This window comes from Megalobrama amblycephala, linkage group LG23 (genome assembly GCF_018812025.1).
Source record: "Megalobrama amblycephala isolate DHTTF-2021 linkage group LG23, ASM1881202v1, whole genome shotgun sequence".
NCBI lineage: Eukaryota > Metazoa > Chordata > Actinopteri > Cypriniformes > Xenocyprididae > Megalobrama > Megalobrama amblycephala.
The window spans coordinates 4,230,267-4,249,331 of NC_063066.1; the positions used below are offsets into that span (position 1 = coordinate 4,230,267).

At 40.3% G+C, this 19,065-nt stretch overlaps 1 protein-coding gene across 4 annotated transcripts in view; it reads right to left on the reverse strand.

Annotated features, from left to right (window-relative positions):
* Positions 1 to 1,479: 1,479 nt before the first annotated feature.
* Positions 1,480 to 19,065, reverse strand: part of fam13b (family with sequence similarity 13 member B) — a 62,611-nt gene continuing 45,025 nt past the window's right edge. For 2 of the 4 annotated variants that reach the window (XM_048176800.1, XM_048176801.1), the window contains 15 exons: positions 18,872 to 18,995; positions 16,870 to 16,970; positions 14,509 to 14,563; positions 14,316 to 14,418; positions 13,727 to 13,792; positions 10,663 to 10,873; positions 10,445 to 10,583; positions 9,565 to 9,646; positions 9,089 to 9,238; positions 8,410 to 8,630; positions 7,342 to 7,425; positions 7,167 to 7,262; positions 6,612 to 6,877; positions 5,906 to 6,007; positions 1,480 to 3,401 (listed from right to left, as the gene is read on the reverse strand). In XM_048176800.1, coding sequence (XP_048032757.1) covers positions 3,278 to 3,401; positions 5,906 to 6,007; positions 6,612 to 6,877; positions 7,167 to 7,262; positions 7,342 to 7,425; positions 8,410 to 8,630; positions 9,089 to 9,238; positions 9,565 to 9,646; positions 10,445 to 10,583; positions 10,663 to 10,873; positions 13,727 to 13,792; positions 14,316 to 14,418; positions 14,509 to 14,563; positions 16,870 to 16,970; positions 18,872 to 18,995 — 1,924 coding nt within the window. In that variant the 3' untranslated portion in view covers positions 1,480 to 3,277. The remainder of the gene's footprint in view (positions 3,402 to 5,905; positions 6,008 to 6,611; positions 6,878 to 7,166; positions 7,263 to 7,341; positions 7,426 to 8,409; positions 8,631 to 9,088; positions 9,239 to 9,564; positions 9,647 to 10,444; positions 10,584 to 10,662; positions 10,874 to 13,726; positions 13,793 to 14,315; positions 14,419 to 14,508; positions 14,564 to 16,869; positions 16,971 to 18,871; positions 18,996 to 19,065) is intronic. The other 2 variants (XM_048176802.1, XM_048176803.1) reach the window with 2 other exon arrangements.

Below are 19,065 nucleotides of genomic sequence, written 5' to 3' on the forward strand. Positions count from 1 at the left end.
AAACTAACTATCACTGAGATCCTGTGAAGAAACAAAACTAACCGTCACTGAGATCCTGTGACAGAACAAAACTAACCGTCACTGAGATCCTGTGAAGAAACAAAACTAACCGTCACTGAGATCCTGTGAAAAAACAAAACTAACCATCACTGAGATCCTGTGAAGAAACAAAACTAACCTTCACTGAGATCCTGTGAAGAAACAAAACTAACCATCACTGAAATCATGTGAAGGAACAAAACTAACCATCACTGAGATCCTGTGACAGAACAAAACTAACCATCACTGAGATCCTGTGAAGGAACAAAACTAACCGTCACTGAGATCCTGTGACAGAACAAAACTAACCATCACTGAGATCCTGTGACAGAACAAAACTAACCGTCACTGAGATCCTGTGAAGAAACAAAACTAACCGTCACTGAGATCCTGTGATAGAACAAAACTAACCATCACTGAGATCCTGTGAAGAAACAAAACTAACCGTCACTGAGATCCTGTGACAGAACAAAACTAACCGTCACTGAGATCCTGTGAAGAAACAAAACTAACCATCACTGAAATCATGTGAAAGAACAAAACGAACCATCACTGAGATCCTGTGAAAGAACAAAACGAACCATCACTGAGATCACATGAAAGAACAAAAACACAAAATCATCAAGAATCAGCACATGAATCTCAAGAAAAGTAACAATCAAAAGAGTCGAGCTGCAATGCATGCTGGGAACAGTAAAACAAAACTCCCAGCATGCATCACATTATGAATAAATTATGCAGCTGAATTGTCTTAATATTTTCCTTAATTCTGTTCACTTTTTTTTGCTGTGGTTTTTGTTCTTTTAGTAATTGTGTGTGTCTGTGTCCAGAGTTGATCTGATTGAATATTTTGTTGTCACCATTTTTGAGATTTGAATGCGTATTGCTCTGATCTGTTTGTCATTATAGTTTATTTTTTTCATCTTCAATCTTTTGACTGATTTCTGTAATGCAGTGTGATCTCATGTTGCAGTAAAACGCTTTTTGTTAGCTATCAAAATTTACAACAACAATTTAATTCACTTATGAAATGCTTAGAATTATACTTTAGTATGCCATAATCACATCTGACAAAAAAATCTAAAACCATTGAAGCAGACTTTGTACAGCCATGGCCAAAAGTTGAGAATGACATAAACATTAATTTTCACAATGACCTCACATCAAAAGATTAAGGAAAATTTATATTCTCAATGAACCCTTTAAATATATAAACCTAGTAAAAAATAACTGGCAGGCAATGAAGAAAAGCCTTGTTTTGTTCCTATAAGGGTGTGATGTCATGAAAACTATGACTGGATTTCGCCAAGCAACGGCAAATATGAGTGTACCTTTATGGACTTCTTCTGTGGCGTCATTATGGTATATTATTGATGTTTTTGCAGCATTTGTCTAATATTTGTAACCCCTACATCACAAAAAAGGCATCAACACAAGCAATAATACTCACAAGCTGTTTATTGAAAATGCACATACTGGATACAAGAGGCCTCTCATTCCACTGATACAGGCCCCAATGCTAATTTATTGCTTAATTTCCATGGCACAAAAATAGAAATACAAATTTTTGCCATGCAAACCTACTACTGACAAGCTTTTACAAAACAGGACAAAGTAGGTGCTTCACTAATACAGAGGAACCACACTGTTTAGATGAACTGCAGGAAGCGAGACGATAAAAAAAACAAGAGTACAAAATAATGGTCATAAAAAAGGACAACTCCACACAGTGATAGATGGGCCAGAATGAGTCAAATAACAACCTGCAATCCCAGCCTTCACGTGCAAGTAGTGTTTGAAAAAACAAGAAAAAAAATCTAAACAGACTGCATTCCCAGAATGCTGTGCAAATAATCTCCATCACCTCCTTCATCTGTCACGAACACACCTCCTCTGTGAAAGCTGATATTCACAACTATCAAACACTTGATAAGTGTTTCACCTCGGCCACAAACCACCCATCTGACCCCTCAAACCATCCAACACTCTCCATCCCATGTAAATCCCGTATCCCTTATCTCTTCGATAAGACTTTATTACGCAGTTGTTGTGCAGTTCCCTATCAGTTCAGTTCAGTGCCAGCAGGATATGAGATGGCAGCTGAAAAGTGACCATGACAGATCAGATGATATGCTGAAGTGATGCTGAAGACTCCCAACATGTGGAAGAAACCTCATCATATGCCCTAAAGACACATGACACATGATTATGACACATTAGGAGTCGCAGTGACACTGCAACTTCCTAAAAAGCAAAGTCATCTAATTATCATGTTTGAAGAGGTTCTTATAACTTGCAGCAATACTGGTCATGACTGGATGCTTTGAGGGACTGAAGTTGCATGTTGAACGTGTACACACTGGCAAACCATGAGTCTAGAGGTGAGAAAAACTGATAAGGACACATTAACATACAAAAAAATAATGCAATCTATTCATACTATAGTGTCAGAAATGATCTACCATGTACCACTGTGATCTAACATTGACAAACTGTTTGTCCGTTTGGCATATATTCGCTTTCATTGCAGCAACCGTTAGTCAAATGTACACAACAGGAGTGAACATAGTATTAGAGCGGATCTACATATGTGTCATTTACATATGAATCAGGAAGAGTTTGTGACAGTTCAGCTGGAGTTGCTTTTGTCAGTCTGATCAAGTGATCCAAGTGTCATTACAAAAACAAAACAAAAAAAGAGCACCAGCTTGATACAGGAGTCCTCTGATTTGTAACCAAAAGGCGCAGGGGTGAAAAACCTTATTTGATAATTCACTGTGCCGTTAAAGTCTTAAATCAAGAAAAACACTGAAATATTTATGCCTACATACAGTATAGTATAGATATGTACAAGTATACATACACAGAACCCAAATCACACCCTCAAATAGCATAAAGACCCCCATGAATCATGGAGAGGAGGAGTGTGATGTGGGTCTTTGAAATATGATGACCATCTGTGTGGTCTGAGGAAGAGTTCGGTGTGTGATGTCCACATACACGTACTGATGCGATCACTCAGTTCTTTGTGGATTCTCAGTATGAGAAAACTCAGTCAATGTGAAAAAGAAAGTCAAAAGTCTGGGTATCAAACACAGGCGAGGGAGAGGACTTCTTTCTTCCAGTAAGTGACCGTTTTAGATGATAGTGGTTTCATCTTCTTCTGAGGCGGAGCGAGGATGTTGATGGACTACCGTCAAGATGGGCCGTTGGCTGGATCCGATTGGAACCGGGCGCTTTAGATGGATTTGGATGAATCCTGTTTACTGATGAGGACCTCCAGAAGCCGCAGTTTGGCTTTAATTCGCTTGTACTCCTTGTATTCGTCCATCATAGGCGTGCGATCTTCCTTCTGAACATTCCTGTGGGGGGAAAAACATTTTGGTTGAGAGCGAAGCTGACATGATGCTTTTGTCCAACATCAAACGTTTAGTGTGTAATGAGAAGCCTTTAATTCTAGTGTTATTTTTTTTAATTCTAGTGTATTTTTAAAAACTGGTGGATTTCATCCAGTTTCATTTAATGCTATAAGCATTGTGTTTTAAAGGTCTCACAGTGGATTAATGTCACTGTAAAACAATGAACTGAACAGAATCTGGGTCAAGTGTACTAAGTGTTTACAGTAGCAACTGTAACATTCGTCTTGTGCACTGTCAGAGGAGACTCTTATCATGGCAGTGTCTGATTACTCTGACTTGTGCAACATATCATCAAGACACTTACATAATTTACTCACCCCCATGTCATCCAAGATGTTCATGTCTTTCTGTCTTCAGTCAAAAAGAAATGAAAGTTTTTGAGGGAAACATTCCAGGATTTTTCTCCATATAGTGGACTTCAATGGGTTGAAGGTCCAAATGTCAGTTTCAGTGCAGCTTCAAAGAGCTCTACATGATCCCAGACGAGGAATAAGAGTCTTATCTAGAGAAACCATCGTTTGTTTCCTAAAAAAAAATAAAAATTATATACTTTTTAACCACAAATGCTCATCTTGCACTGCTCTGCGATGAGCCACGCATGACGTAATCGTGTTGGAAAGGTCACGTCGACGTGGGGCAAAAAACTCCATTGTTTACTTTTTTTTGTAAAGGGCGTTTGACTTAGTCTTTGCATGTTCGCTTTGTAAACACTTGCTCGGTTCTTCCGCCTACGTCACATGTGACCTTTCCAACGTGATTACGTAATGCGTGGCTCATCACAGAGCAGTGCAAGACGAGCATTTGTGCTTAAAAAGTATATAATTTTTTATTTTTTTAGAAAATGGCAGATGTTTTCTCTAGATAAGACTCTTATTCCTCGTCTGGGATCATGTAGAGCTCTTTGAAGCTGCACTAAAACTGACATTTGGACCTTCAACCCGTTGAACCCCAGTGAAGTCCACTATATGGAGAAAAATCCTGGAATGTTTTCCTCAAAAACCTTAATTTCTTTTCAACTGAAGAAAGAAAGACATGAACATCTGGGATGACATGGGGGTGAGTAAATTATCAGGATATCTGAATTCTGAAGTGAACTAATCCTTTAACAACAAAAAGTTAAAACTCCTTTCTGTTTTCCAATGACACTGTGGTTATTTTTGGGAAAAGCAATATAAGCAAAATTTCCAAATCACACTTATCGTGAAATACACAATTTATGTTTAAAACATTGATTTTGTCATCATTTGCTACAGCCAGCTAAGAAAACCATCAGATTGAAGAGTGATCCTTACAAAACCATATTTTTTGCAAGTTTTTTTTTTTTTTTTAAAGGTAAATTTAAGTATCTTTCCAAAAAAGGACATTTGGAGACTCCAAAAGGATACCAAATTACCAAATTATACAAGGAAATTTAATTGCACATCAAATTTGGCTAAGAAATTACTTCCAAAACATAATACAGTTGTTATTGTGTAAAGCATCAAATAGACATTACAAAAAATAGATTCAGAAAGAAATATTTTATTTGATTCAACACAGAATTTATTACATATCCTCTTTTGGACCATGAGGGTGAAGTAAATGATGACTGCATTTTCATTTTTGGGTTAATTTTACCTTTAATGTTTTCTTTTTTTTCTATGGAAATATGACATTTATTTTTTTATTGATATTATACTCTAAATAAGAAACTAAAACTGCCAGTAAATCTCTCAATGATTAAGTCATTAAGGTAGCCTATTCATTCATTCAATTTGTTCAAGCAGTGAAGTAAATAGTTCTCTTTATGAACGGTCCATTGAATCATTGACCCGATTCGTTCAAAACGTGGATTCAGAAATAAAACGCTGCCGTGTATTGCTTGGAGACAAACAGTTCTGCTTTGCCTTTAATTTTTCTGTTGGCATTTAAATTGAGCAAAACAGACAATATTGTGTCTAAAATAACACAATATTAACTTCTGATTTATTGAACTGTTGTATAAAATCAGTATCACATTTACACCTGTACAATTTGGGACAGAAAAACAGCACTTGTGTGATACTGCACTCATTGCTCGTGTGATATAGCTTAACAATATCATATGATGTAAATATGAGACATTTTTGCCCCATATCTTTCATCGCGCAGTGAGTTGTTGCCCTGCATCATATTTGTATGAAAGGTCAGATTTTTGTATGAAATCTTTGTATGAGTGAGTTAAACGTTAATAATTTTAATGCATTATTTTTCACCATAATTAATCTAATTAACACTTTAAATCAACAGCCCTAATATATATACATATATAAAGCAGGCTGGACAATAATGTGCCTTGGAACAAGTACTTCATGTTCCCTGCTTGAAAACACCATATATTTCTACTGGTTTGCCCAGGTTTGATCTTGAGATCATGTCTGTATGTTCACCCCTTCTGTGTTTAGATGAAATGAATGTCGGAGGCCTACCTGCCATTCTGTTGGTAGAATTCATCTTCAAACTCTTTGATGGTCCTCCTCAGTTTCTTCTTCTCTGCTCTGGCCTTCCATAGCTGTTCCAGGAGCTCGGGCCTGTGGGATACAGGTGGTGTTAAGTTGCTGGATTTCCAAATATGGAGCTGTAATTCTCCTGATACTATAGCAACAGGAAACTGTGTACTCAAAACACTCCTGAGCAGGAAACAACCTTTGAACAGCGCATGACAAGCGCACCGCTCCGAGGTTAACCCGGGACGGTAAAAGTTAGTAACAAGGTGACATGGATCTCAGAGGCACCTAATACAGTACGCTAGACTTAGATCTGGCTGCCTGTGCAGTTGTTTTCATACCAGATTACGGCTTGATCCAGCTCGAGGCTTTGAGGCCACTGACTCCTGCAGATTTCCAGGCACCTGCCAATCTCTATTAATAAACCTCATATGACGAGAGCGTGAGCCGATTGCTGCTCCTACCTGATAAGTTGCGGGACTACGTGCGCAGATGCGCATACACATAAATCAAGGTGTATAAATCAAGTTCTCATTAATTTAGGTTACACTTTAAACCAGAGTCCTGCTGGGAAATTCCAGACTGAGGCAATTCAGATGAAACAGCATTTGCATTTTACCTCCATACTGTTCAAGGAGCGTTTAGTGAGAAAGTAAATCTCAATTTCGATTTTCTGGTCTACACTCACATTGAGGAGGCGTTGGAACTGGACAAACGCAGATCGAGATTGAGCTTCCCAGAGTTGAGGACGTTCTCCTGAGTGGGCTGCTGGGAGCTGGGCTGGGCTACCGGGTCCATGATGATTTCCGAGCTCTCGCTCTGCATCTCTACACTTTCCTGCTGGCCCCTGCCCTCCTCCTCCTCTTCTTCTTCGATCTCACCACAGAAGTGGGCAGTTTCGCCCTCAATAATGGGCTGCAACATCTGATTACGCCGTTTGCTGGAGGGAGAAGTCTGTGTGAGAGAGAAGAATCTGTTTATTCTGCCTTCCTTTCTCAAACACGCATGAATGTCATATAATCCGAAAACAACACTAGTTCCCGTTTCAGGATAACAAAGCTTTAATTTCACTATCCTATCAGATTTCAGCCACTTTCAAAATAATATATAGAATATACAGAATTTATAGGAACTCCAGACTTGGTTTCAGATTGCAAAAACACTAATTATACATTATTTATAACACCAAAGTCCTAAAATTCCTAATGTGGGTGTGGTGAAAAAGAGGAACAGAGTGTCTTACTATGATGGGGGTGATGCTGACACGGGTGAGCATCTGCTTGACCAGACGATATCTGTCATACAAGGGCTTTACAATCAAGCGCTCCTCTCGGGTCACCTGCAGGAAGACTTTTGTCAGGGCATTGTGTAAATGAGGACAATTTTTCTACTTGTGTGTGTGTGTGTAGGACACCTACTGGGCGCCCGTGAAGTCCCTCATAGTAGAGAAGGTTCTTCTGCAGTAGAGTTTTCTCACTAGCAAGATGCTCCTTGGTCATTTTCTGTGAGAGCAACAAATCAGCTTCTTAAATTAGATGTTAAGGCTGGATAAACTACATGGCTTTTAATATCTGAACAGATTTAGGAAATGCATCTCTAGGCGTCATATACTTGCCACCTTTGTAAATGGTTACAGAAAATAACTTGGCATTATACACTAAATGACTTGCACACTACCAGACTCCTTGTTAAAAACAAATCACAGACATGAGTTGAGCAAATTACGTTTTTTTTTAATGGGGATCTATAATGCCCCTTTTCAAGATGTAATATAAGTCTCTGGTGTCTCCAGAATGTGTCTGTGAAGTTTCAGCTCAAAATACCCCACAGATCATTTATTATAGCTTGTCATATTTGCCCCTATTTGGGTGTGAGCAAAAACACAGCGTTTTTGTGTGTGTCCCTTTAAATGCAAATGAGCTGCTGCTCCCGCCCCCTTTCCAGAAGAGGGCGGAGCTTTAACAGCTCAACAACAACAAAGCTGGAGAATCTCACGCAGCCAAAATGAGGATTGTCAGTAACGGTGTTCAGCCTTACATTGTTCAAACCGGAGTCGACACTGATGGAGAGACTCAGGAAGAAGTTACAACTTTTTAGACGTTTCTGAATGGTTAGTGGATAAATGTATGTAGTAGCTGTGGAGTTGATTCAACTCATCGACTAGCATGTTAATCTTTTGTGCAAAATCCAGTGTTGAATTGACCCTCGTTTGTGAAGCAGTCCGGCGTAAAATGACGGCATGACAACAACACTCTACTACAACAACTCTTCCTCTTCTCTAAAGCAGCCCAACATGGCCCCGCCCCCTTTGTTGCGTGTTCTCGGGGGCGGGGTTTATGTAAATCGGGGGAAAATTCGGTGCAAAAGTCATGTAGTGTATTTCAGCCAATAAATGTTACAAATATACCTTCTTGAGAACTTTTGATATGATACAAGTTTGAGATAGACCAAAGCTGCTAATTAAAGTTGAAGAAGCTGGAACTCACTCTGACATCCTCCGGCCAGCCGTCCTCGACTCTTTTGGTTTGGATGCAGTGCTGAATGAGCTCCAGAGTCTCTTCTCGGGTGGGCCGGTGTCCCCGTGCCTCACTCTCCACAGGGCCCTCATGAGCCGACTGATCCAGCGTGGATCCAAAGCTCTTGGGCAGAGTATTACTGCGTGGACGGGTCTGTGGAGTCAGCTCACTTTCAGCCTTGTGTTTGGCATCTGGGTAAGAGAGACAGAGAGAAAGACAGATTTAGGAGGCCAGAAGGTTTGCTGGTCGCTGCGGACATTTAGGGTGGAGCTGGCCACTCCAACCGTCAATGATCAACCTCACTCAGCATCACCAAAATCTCCACTAGTAGTGCACTGACGACCTCACAGAGTACAATATCAGAGGGCCATTTTTCATTTTCAGTATCCTCAAAAGGAGCAGAGGAAGCACAGGGAGCTCGGTGACTGAGAACAGCCTGTGAGCCCTTGAACCTCAGAACCTATCAAACGATAACGCTCATAAACACACTTTAGATGATTAAAGAAGCTGAGACACGTGGCTGAGAGCGTCCCGTAGGGGGAATGCGTCTGCGAGACCGCGGTCAGAGAGACAGTCAGAGAGAGAGGAAGAGCACAGAGTGTCAAACTCAAGTGTTGAAGTCTACTTACTGCTGCTTATATGTACTTACAGAAGTGGGGAGCCTGTCTAGAGGCATTGAGGGGGCGTGACAGTGTAAAATGGGGTGGGTTCGGGACGGAGGAAGAGGACGAGTGGCATCTGTATGACTGAAGCACGGCCTGGTGCCTCAGGGAACCTTTTGGGAAGAGGTGCTGTCGTCCTGCCGATGCGGGCCATCCGAGTGGATTTAGTTAAAGAGAAAGAGAGACTTTATACGACAGTGCACCTCTGATGGGGGGCATCAAATGGAAATGGATGATGGGAAGTGTGGGAGGCGAAACACAGTGAGCGGAGGGGTCTCTGGTAGAGTATGAGGGTGGTCCCATGAGAGAGAGCCCCAGAGCCTCTACAGACATGCAGTGTAACTCCACACTTCTCCACTCTGCCCTACAGGGGCCGGACCGAGACTGCCCAATAACGGTATGACACTGACAATCACAAACTCCACAGTCAAATCACTCCCCCTGCTCACAAAGCCACTCTTACCTTTGAGCTGCTTGCGGATTTTGGTAAGGTCAGTCATCCACTTCAGCACCTTTGGATCAGCTGCCTTATCAGCGTGAGATGGCTGCAAACGACAAATGGCAATATCAGTTTAATCGAAAATCTCTGAAATTATTCATGCATGACAATGCATCTACACTACATTTTGTGTGAGACTTGTCAGAGCAAAACTAGGATGTTTTGTGAAGTTTGTTAAGGGTGTTGATAGGTGGTTATGATGCTGAAGTGTTTAAGGAAGTGCTTGTAGGTTAGTTATGTAATAGTTGTGAATGTGTTGCTGTTTGGTTTCTAGGGTGTTCTGGGAGGTTATCTAAGGTGTTGCTTGTGTATGACTAGGGGACCTATTTTAATGATCTGAGCGCATGGCGAAGGTGCACTTAGGGCGTGTCCGAATCCTCTTTTGCTAGTTTGACGGCGGAAATATTGGTTGGCGTGCCAGGTGCATCGTCCAAAAGGGTTGTACCTAGTCTCTCAATGAGTCATGTGTGTGTTTTGGGCATAACATGCAATAAACCACTCCCATTCCCTTTAAAAGTCAGTTGTGCTTGCACCATGGCGGACTGCTATTCACATGGCAGACTTTGCAAATGGAAAGACTGAATGGCTAACATAAAAAAAATACTGCGCCACTGACTTTAGACCAGATTTTGGTTGGTCAATGGCGCAGTTGTTTTCAGTTGCCTCAAAATAGCAACACGCCAACAATGCACCTGAACACACCTCGTTTTCAGACCCATGGGCGAACAGATGAGCATGAGAGCATTTGCTGTGGTACTGGACGTGAAAATGACAACTGTGTCAGGCTGAAACTAGCAAAAAACACTTGTGCCGGGTGTATGATAGGGCCCTAGGTCTTTCTTACCTTGTAGTTTCTCTCTTTTTCAAACTGTTCCTCAAAATGCTTAATTTTCTTCTTGAGGTTCTGGAGTTTCTTGGTGAGCTGTTGGGAGACAGTGTCCCCCTTCAGACTGTCTTTGGAAGAGAGAGAGGCACGACGAGGCCTGTGAGACATGACACAAGCGTTAGTCTGATAATCAGTGTATCTGAGTATTCATGAGTGATTGTGGTTACTCTGCTCACCTCCCACAGGACAGAGCTTTGGTGGAGGAGGTGCCATCGTGGTCCTGCTGCAAGAACCGTTGACTGTGGCCAAAGTCCAGGAACCGCCGGGCTAGTAGCGGCTGAGCATCCTCTTCTAGAGGCAAGGGCAACATGCGGCCCGCCAACGGGGACAGTTGGGCCTCCCCTGACTCGGTCTCCTCTTGCCATGGCATGAACACTGGCACAGGGTCTGCCAAAGACACGGACGCATAGGCTGTCATGCAACCAACACAATCACAATGGTTGTTTTTAATCGCATACATTTCAACACAGAGTTAGAAGTTCCAGGTTGCTTTGTATATTTATATTAACCTGAGGTCTAAATGGGTGAGTTGCTATAATACATAGTTAGCGAGCAGGACAACACATGGAAACCAAGATACCTCAGACTATTTCATGGAAATGGACGAGCACTGTGTTATTTGGCAGACGACTATTCTAGGTGATAGTGCACAGTTTAATGTCATCCACACTGACAAACATTCACACACACACATTTAGGAGCCAAAATATTTAAACAGCTTCATTGCTGCTACATCAGCAATGACAGCAGCTATTGTTTATCGTGCTTGATGCAAGGAAACATGCTCCGAGTAGAAGTCACATTGCCCTGAGAGGGCAGAGAATGTACTGGACTGGGGCCTACTATGGAAACATAGCTGATCAAATTTGCACTGCCTAGATGTCTGACATGGTGGTTGATTAGGAGAAAGCTGATGCATTTGCTGATGGCAGATGGTAAATTGTGGGAGTCAGCAGGTACAACTCGGTGTGTGTGAGGAGCCGAAGGGTTACTCAGAGTCTTGTGGGCAAACTGAAACTGAAGGCATTTTCACACCAATGCATTTTTAGCGCAGACCAGTCTTTGTCTGTGTGAACTTGGTAGGTGTGAAAGATAGAGTGTTAGAAAATGGGGATCTGGGGTATGGTGAATTCATGTGGAGGGATGTTCACAACAAGATGATGATTAAGGTCCACACCAATGGATGATAATGTAATGTACTATTATATGCACGCACTGCAGTTATGTCATCTGCTGCTTTAAATGCTCAAGCTCTTCTTGATTGTGATTGGCTGTAAAAAAATGTTCTGAAAGTGATTCCAACGATATCATTCATCTGTGTCTTTATCGTTAGGGCTGTAGCATGGACTTCCCTTTTCTCACAGAATTAGAACAATTATTAATACTCTATATGCGACTCGTGCTAGCAAAATGAGTCAGAATGCGCACGGGTTAATTTCGAGCTATAGGCAAAACAAGTGAAAAATGTCAATTTGGATGAAATTGAGGTTCACGTAAAAATTAGTTAATTAAGCCCTCATCTAGCGATCCCAATGCTCCAAATACCATTTAAACATTTAAAAGTATCTTTATTTGTACGTTTTCTGAGCTAAAGCTCGTTTTCTGAGCTAAAGCACAGCATTCCAACTTTGTGAATATTCAATGCAAATTCTCGATGACATGAGTCTGAGCCAATGCTGATGTAAACAAAACAATCTTACTCGCGCTGACTGACAGATGCGAAGCATGTGCACAAAGACGCCACGATCCCGATATAGGCTACACTTATACACAAGTGTAATGTTGGCGAGTATTCACGCAAACATTATCTGTTATGTCTTAAGTGAACATTTGGTTAATTGTTGGGGAAAAACATCTGATGTGCAACATAGTAGATCCGTTTGGTACAGTAGGTCTTAATATATAGGCTGTCTGTTTATTAATGTTAATCAAACAATTGTGGAATCATGGAAAAAAAGTTGAATATATATATTTTTTTCCCTATATATATAGGTTTTGACTTGGGTTCTGCCAAATTTGGTGGTATTACCAGGGATTTTAAGGTATGGTGATTTTGTTTTGGAATCTTCAGAAAACTTTAAAGGTGCCCTAGAATCAAAAATTGAATTTACCTTGGCATAGTTGAATAACAAGAGTTCAGTGCATGGAAAATACATTGTTTCCTCCTTCTTATGTAAATCTCATTTGTTTAAAAGGCCTCCGAAGAACAGGCGAATCTCAACATAACACCGACTGTTATGTAACAGTCGGGATCATTAATATGTTCGCCCCCGTTTGCATATGCCAGCTCATGTTCAAGGCATTAGACAAGCCAGTATTAACGTCTGGATCTGTGCACAGCTGAATCATCAGACTAGGTAAGCAAGCAAGAACAATAGCGAAAAATGGCAGATGGAGCAATAATAACTGACATGATCCATGATATCATGATATTTTTAGTGATATTTGTAAATTGTCGTTCTAAATGTTTCTTTAGCATGTTGCTAATGTACTGTTAAATGTGATTAAAGTTACCATCGTTTCTTACTATATTCACGGAGACAAGAGCCGTCGCTATTTTCATTTTTAAACAGTTGCAGTCTGTATAATGCATAAACACAACTTCATTCTTTATAAATCTCTCCAACAGTGTGTAATGTTAGCTTCAGCCACGAAGCATAGCCTCAAACTCATTTAGAATCAAATGTAAACATCCAAATAAATACTATACTCACATGATCCAACGCATGCATGCAGTATGCATGACGAACATCTTGTAAAGATCCATTTGAGGGTTATATTAACTGTGTGAACTTTGTTTATGTACTGTTTTATAGTTGAGAGCTCGGGAGGGCAGGGAGCGCGAGATTTAAAGGGGCCGCAGCCTGAATCGGTGCATAGTTAATGATGCCTCAAAATAGGCAGTTAAAAAAATTAATTTAAAAAAATCTATGGGGTATTTTGAGCTGAAACTTCACAGACACATTTAGGGGACACCTTAGACCTATATTACATCTTGTGAAAGAACGTTCTAGGGCACCTTTAACTCGATTTTTCTCAAAATTGACTTTGGATCTCGGTGGTTGATGCTCAAAGTGTAATGTGGTTTCATGTCAAAATAATGCAGTGTGAGAAGAGAGCTGTGGGGTAAAGGGGAGGGGGGTGGAGTCAAACTCGGGTTCGAAACAAGTGTGAAAACAGCCTGAGAGAAGCAGCGGACGATGGATGAGCAGGGGGGAGGGCTGTGGAGATGCTACTTACCGCTCCCTTCTCTCTGCAGGTGCATACATGTGAAGTCAATGGGTGGGAAATTGATGGGGTATGATGCTGACCAGGGCATGGGCGGAAAGAGAGAGATAGCACAGAAGAGTGCGATGAGCTATGAGCCTCACACACACACACACACACACACACACACACACACTGTGGATCTATGGCTGAAATACTATCATATCTAACATTCATTCAATCAATCAATCCACATAAACCATATTTATGATTCATGTACATCTACACATACATGAGAAAACAGAAGAGTGCATGATGGTAGTTTATGAATAATGATGTCTTTCCCTATTTATAGCCCTGTGATCTATTAAATCTTGAGTTTCAGAGTCAAGGGAACTGTCAACATTCAGACACTGCATACATACACAAGCACATCCTATCAGTCTTATATATGAACTAAATAAGCTATATGAATTAAAGCACAACATTTTCAGGATCTCTCCTGTTTTTTTTTTTTTATTATTTTGTATAAGGACCGTATATTTTGCAGCTTTTTTCCCCCACAGGAAACATTAGCAGTGCGACTTGTAATCTTTTATAGAGACTTAATAGAAAGAGTTACCTTCTTGTTCGCTGTCCGAGAAAATGCTTCTGGTCAAAGACTGAGGGCCGCTGGCTGGCTCCGTGGACTCAGTATTAGCGTTCAGGTCACAGTCGTCGGGCTCCTGAGAGTCATTGGATGGGTTTGTTTAGATGCTTCAAGTCTCAAGTGTAGAAAAACAGAGAGAAGCCTAGTGGTATCCAAATATACTTACACAGGTGATAACATCAGCCTGGTCCATCTGCTCGTAGTCTGGGTAGTTCTCCAGTCTGTGTGAAGATGGAAACAAATGACTATGAACTCCTGAGTGAGGTGATGACAACTGTGTGATCTGTTCCCTTCACGCTTGTCAATTATTCCATGCAAGCTCTTAAAATGTCTTGCTAGGAAAAAAAAAAACTAGTCATATTTAGTCTATTAATAAGGGCGTAAAACAAGCAAAGATAATTCAAACTATGGCCAGCTTAAAGTGTATCCAAACTTTACTAGTCACACCCACACATATAATACAGGCTAATAGACTGTGGAATCTAGGACACTCGCTTATCAGATGCAAGACGTAACAGGCTTACAAAAGTTTTACAAGAAGTTTACAAGCTATTTATAGCTAGGCATATCTATTATTATTTTCTATTAAAAAAACAGAACATGTTTTCTTGTAAAAAGTTATTCTTGGAAGCTTTTAAAAATCAGTCTTTTCATTAGAAAAATAGTTTCTGCATGGCAGCTGTAGTCCAGAAATACACTCAACGTGAGTACTCAAACGCAATGCCTGGCCAGCGCTTTCATGTGTGCGGTCTTCATTGTACATACCCGATATGCATTCTTGCATGCTTGTCTGTGCCATTCAAATGCCCATGCCACTAAAAATATTATTCAGGCAGCTAGCTTTAAACATGTCAGACTGAGTAATGTGTGCTGTTGTAATTACTAAACTGTTAGTTCACCATGATAGTCCTTAACCTGAAAGAGAAAACTGACTTCAGAAGATGAGTTCATGGTATGCTCACTATAATAGCCCTGCAATGCATACTTTTGAACGTGATATTGAATATAGCAAGAGCATTTGCATTCATGTACTTGTAAAGTATGCTTCAGGGCTCAAGGTGTGGCCACAATAATAACATTTCAGGAAATGGGGAAATCTTTTGTCCTTAATTAAAAATTCTGATCGCGTGAACCCTATTGAAATAACTGGATTTCAACTTTTGAAAATTCGTTGAGCGACAGTAATTGTGACTGCACCTTAAAGTGACCCTACTGTGCTTTTACCTTTCATGCAATGTGTAATGTAGCTGTCTGTGAATGTAAACAATCTGCAAAGTTGTGAAGCTGAAAGTGCACGTTAAATAAAGTTATTGTCTCTCAAAAGAAAGAATCAACTCTGAACAGCCTAAACGAGTCATTAGGAATTCGAATCCCACAAAGTAACACATTTGCTTAATACCCAGCTAAGTTCTTCATTGGCTGCCCATGAACAACGTCTACTTTGACCTGCCCTCAAACTCTGTAACTGGTTCGTGTTGTATACATGTCGAGAAGGGAGTGTTTTCTGTTTTCCTCCCAAAGGATGAGGATGTGAAGAGTCGGTGGTTAAAATTACCACAGCGATACAACATTTTCATAATTACTTCTTAAATCTCTGTGAGGTCTAAATGGGATTTACAAAACGCCATTAAAAAGGTAGGACAATAGCCACTTTATTTGGACCAACTTGCTCCTCAGAATCACAGCCTGTAAGTATGATTAATTATTGATATATATATTTATTTTCTACTGGGTGTTTAAAATGCATAGTTTTGTGTTTTATATTGTGCTAAGTCTCGCATTATCACCGTCTTTCTAAAATACTTCTGGCTCACTATTACCTAAAATTGTGTTCATTAATGCAGATTATCTGTCGTTCTTACTACTTTGAGTAATGATAAAGGATGGAGCAAGATTTGTTTTACAAACTTTAATGTTACATCAGTCATTCACGTTAGTCCTTGGCTAACGTTAGCACTATTTATTGATAGTTGATACATTTCCCACATGTGCACCGCAATAAATTCAAAATATACACATTGGTTTGTTGATGAACATACACTTGTTAAAGCTGATGTAGAGGAATTACAGTTGCAACATTTCAAACTGAGTAGTGCATCACTGAGAAACGTCCTGCTCAAGTTGTTCTTGTGATGGAGGTTCGGGTTAAATAATTAGTTCTTTCAATGTTTCAGCATCGGACTCGCGCTCGGATTGATATGGTAAAATGCCATCAGTACTGTCTTTCCAGTGTGTAAAATCCCTGAATCAGTTATGGTAATGGCCGTTTGTTTCCGCATGCGGTGTAAGCGGTAGACCAATCAGCCATCTGGCCAATCAGAGCAGAGCATGCTCATGGAAAGGAGGGGTTTAGAGAGACTGAAGCATTGGACGAGTCGTTTGAGAATCATTGAAAAATGTGGTCATGTGCAATGTATATTATGAGAAAATTAAGAAAATTATGCATGTAAACCTGTTATAGGAGACATGCAAAACAAAACTAAGATAAAATAGTAGAATAGGGGCACTTTAACACCTCCAATCTAACCTTTCTGTGTGATTCTCAGTGTCTATGAGAGTCTCTGTGTCAAGGTCCATTCCAGAACTTTCTTCCGTGACAGGGCTGCTGAGCTGAGAACCTTGAGATTCCTGCGGGGAAAAGGAGGGTGATTACCACTCACTGTACCACCAACAAGTTCAGAAGTGAAAAAGATAATACGTCTTGGCATTATGCTGGAGATATCGCACAATGCCAAATGTTCCCGAAGCCATTTCAACACTTAAACATATCTAGGCTTTGTGCGTGTTTACTGATGATTGCATCTCAAGGTCGGCAGCCGATAAGACTGAGGAATGGGGTGGCTCTCTGCGGGAGGGCGTGTTTGCATTGACCAGGTGGTGCTGTCATTCCTCGGAGTTGGCTATTAAAAGAAGGTGACCCAGTTCATACGTCCCTAACCTGTGGCCAGGCCACAAGAACTTTAGGCACTTGTGGAAGGGAAGAGAAGCCTCCCAAAGAGACTGTTAATCAGAGTCGTCATTGAGCCAGGATCCCAGACACATTCGTCATTTTATTACACCTCACAGCTAAAGAGAGTCAAGAGACACAAACCTTTATCATCAGCTCTGGTGATGCTTCTTCTGAACCTTCCTCATCTTGTTACTTAATTAGCTACTTGAGTAAAGTGCTTTATCTGAAATGTTTCATTCACTCTGGCACGGTGTTAAATGGGGGAAGATTGCTTGTGCCTGCTGAGAACAGTTGATGGTTTGTTTATCTGACAGGAAGGCCCTTGTTTCTCGCTCTCCTGAGGAGGAGTAGCTCTGCCATGTATTAGAGGCCTTGCTGATAGCGGAGAGACTAATCTTGTGCATTTAAGGCCAGTTGTAGAATACAGAAATGGTTCACAACCTTTTTGACTCCAATGCATTGTCCACAGCAATATTCAAAGACCCCCAAACACTAGCCAATTTTAATCTATGGGGCTAGTTTCTGAAAATTATATTTAATTAGAATGAAAATACAATTAAAATCTCAGTAGGTTTTTAGAGCTGAATGTTCTTTAGGGATCATGACTCTTCCAGTTGTTTGTGATTCAACGGATAAGGACTAAGCATACAGACTTTTAAAAAATATATTTTTACTAACAATTCTATCCGATAAAATATTTCAGTGTAGCATAACTAGTAAAATGTATATTTGTTATAAAAACGCCCATGGCATTTTAAGATAGTATTTGAAGAGCTCAGATGCAAAAGCCACTAAACACCACCATAATGATATCGAGCGAATGCTCTCCGCATATATAGTATACATTCATCAAATACTTTCCGCTAAATCCCAGCCTCAGCCCATTCGGAAATACTGGATTGTTGGCAGAAACTGCGAAACGCCACTTCCCTTTGTCAGCAAAAGTCTCTTAGTCCACAAAACCAATCAGAAGACGTGAATCGAATCATATGATTTCAAGATGAATGACAGTGTGCGTATGAGCCGGCTTTCAATTGTCAAGCTGCAAGTTTTCTTCATGTTTTGTCCATCGTTACAGTGGCAATGACAGGTTTTCGCGAGTAGCAAGTAAACTTGCTGCTGTAAAACTGACATAAACGGACGTTGTCCAAAGAGGTGGACTTAGATGTTTTTGCAAAAAAAGCACATATGGACTTTTGCAACAAAAGACAGTCAAATTTGTTAAATACCAATGAATTGACTAAAGTGACTAATAATTTTTCATTGCCATTAAAGTGAAATTACTGAACCTAAACATAGGAGCCTGCTAAAATTCAGACAGACTTTTGCATCTGACCTCTTCATTTATTTACCCGACTTTTTCATATCTAGAAATCACACGTTTAATTTAAGGCTATATCATTATATATATATTTAGGTTTTCCAAGACTGTGTTCTTGGAAATGCTTATTTTGTCTTATTTTAAGTCAACATTGCACATGGTTAAGAACTACTGGTCTACGGCTATTTCTTCTAGCTTTCTTAGTTGTGTTGTATAAAATAAAGAAAAATCCACAAGTTTAACTCTCTCATTGCTTACCTCGCTTTTCTCTGATGGCAGGCTCTCCTCTGTAACCTCCGGGAGAGTCTCAGTCTCTGCCTCAGATTCAGACTGCACATCTTTATGGTCCTCAGGCCCTGGTGTCTTCTGAGTAGGGCTGTTTCTGTGGAAGAAAAAGATTCACATCAACAACCTCCAAGCCAAACATTTATATTCAAACTTCTCTCCAAATA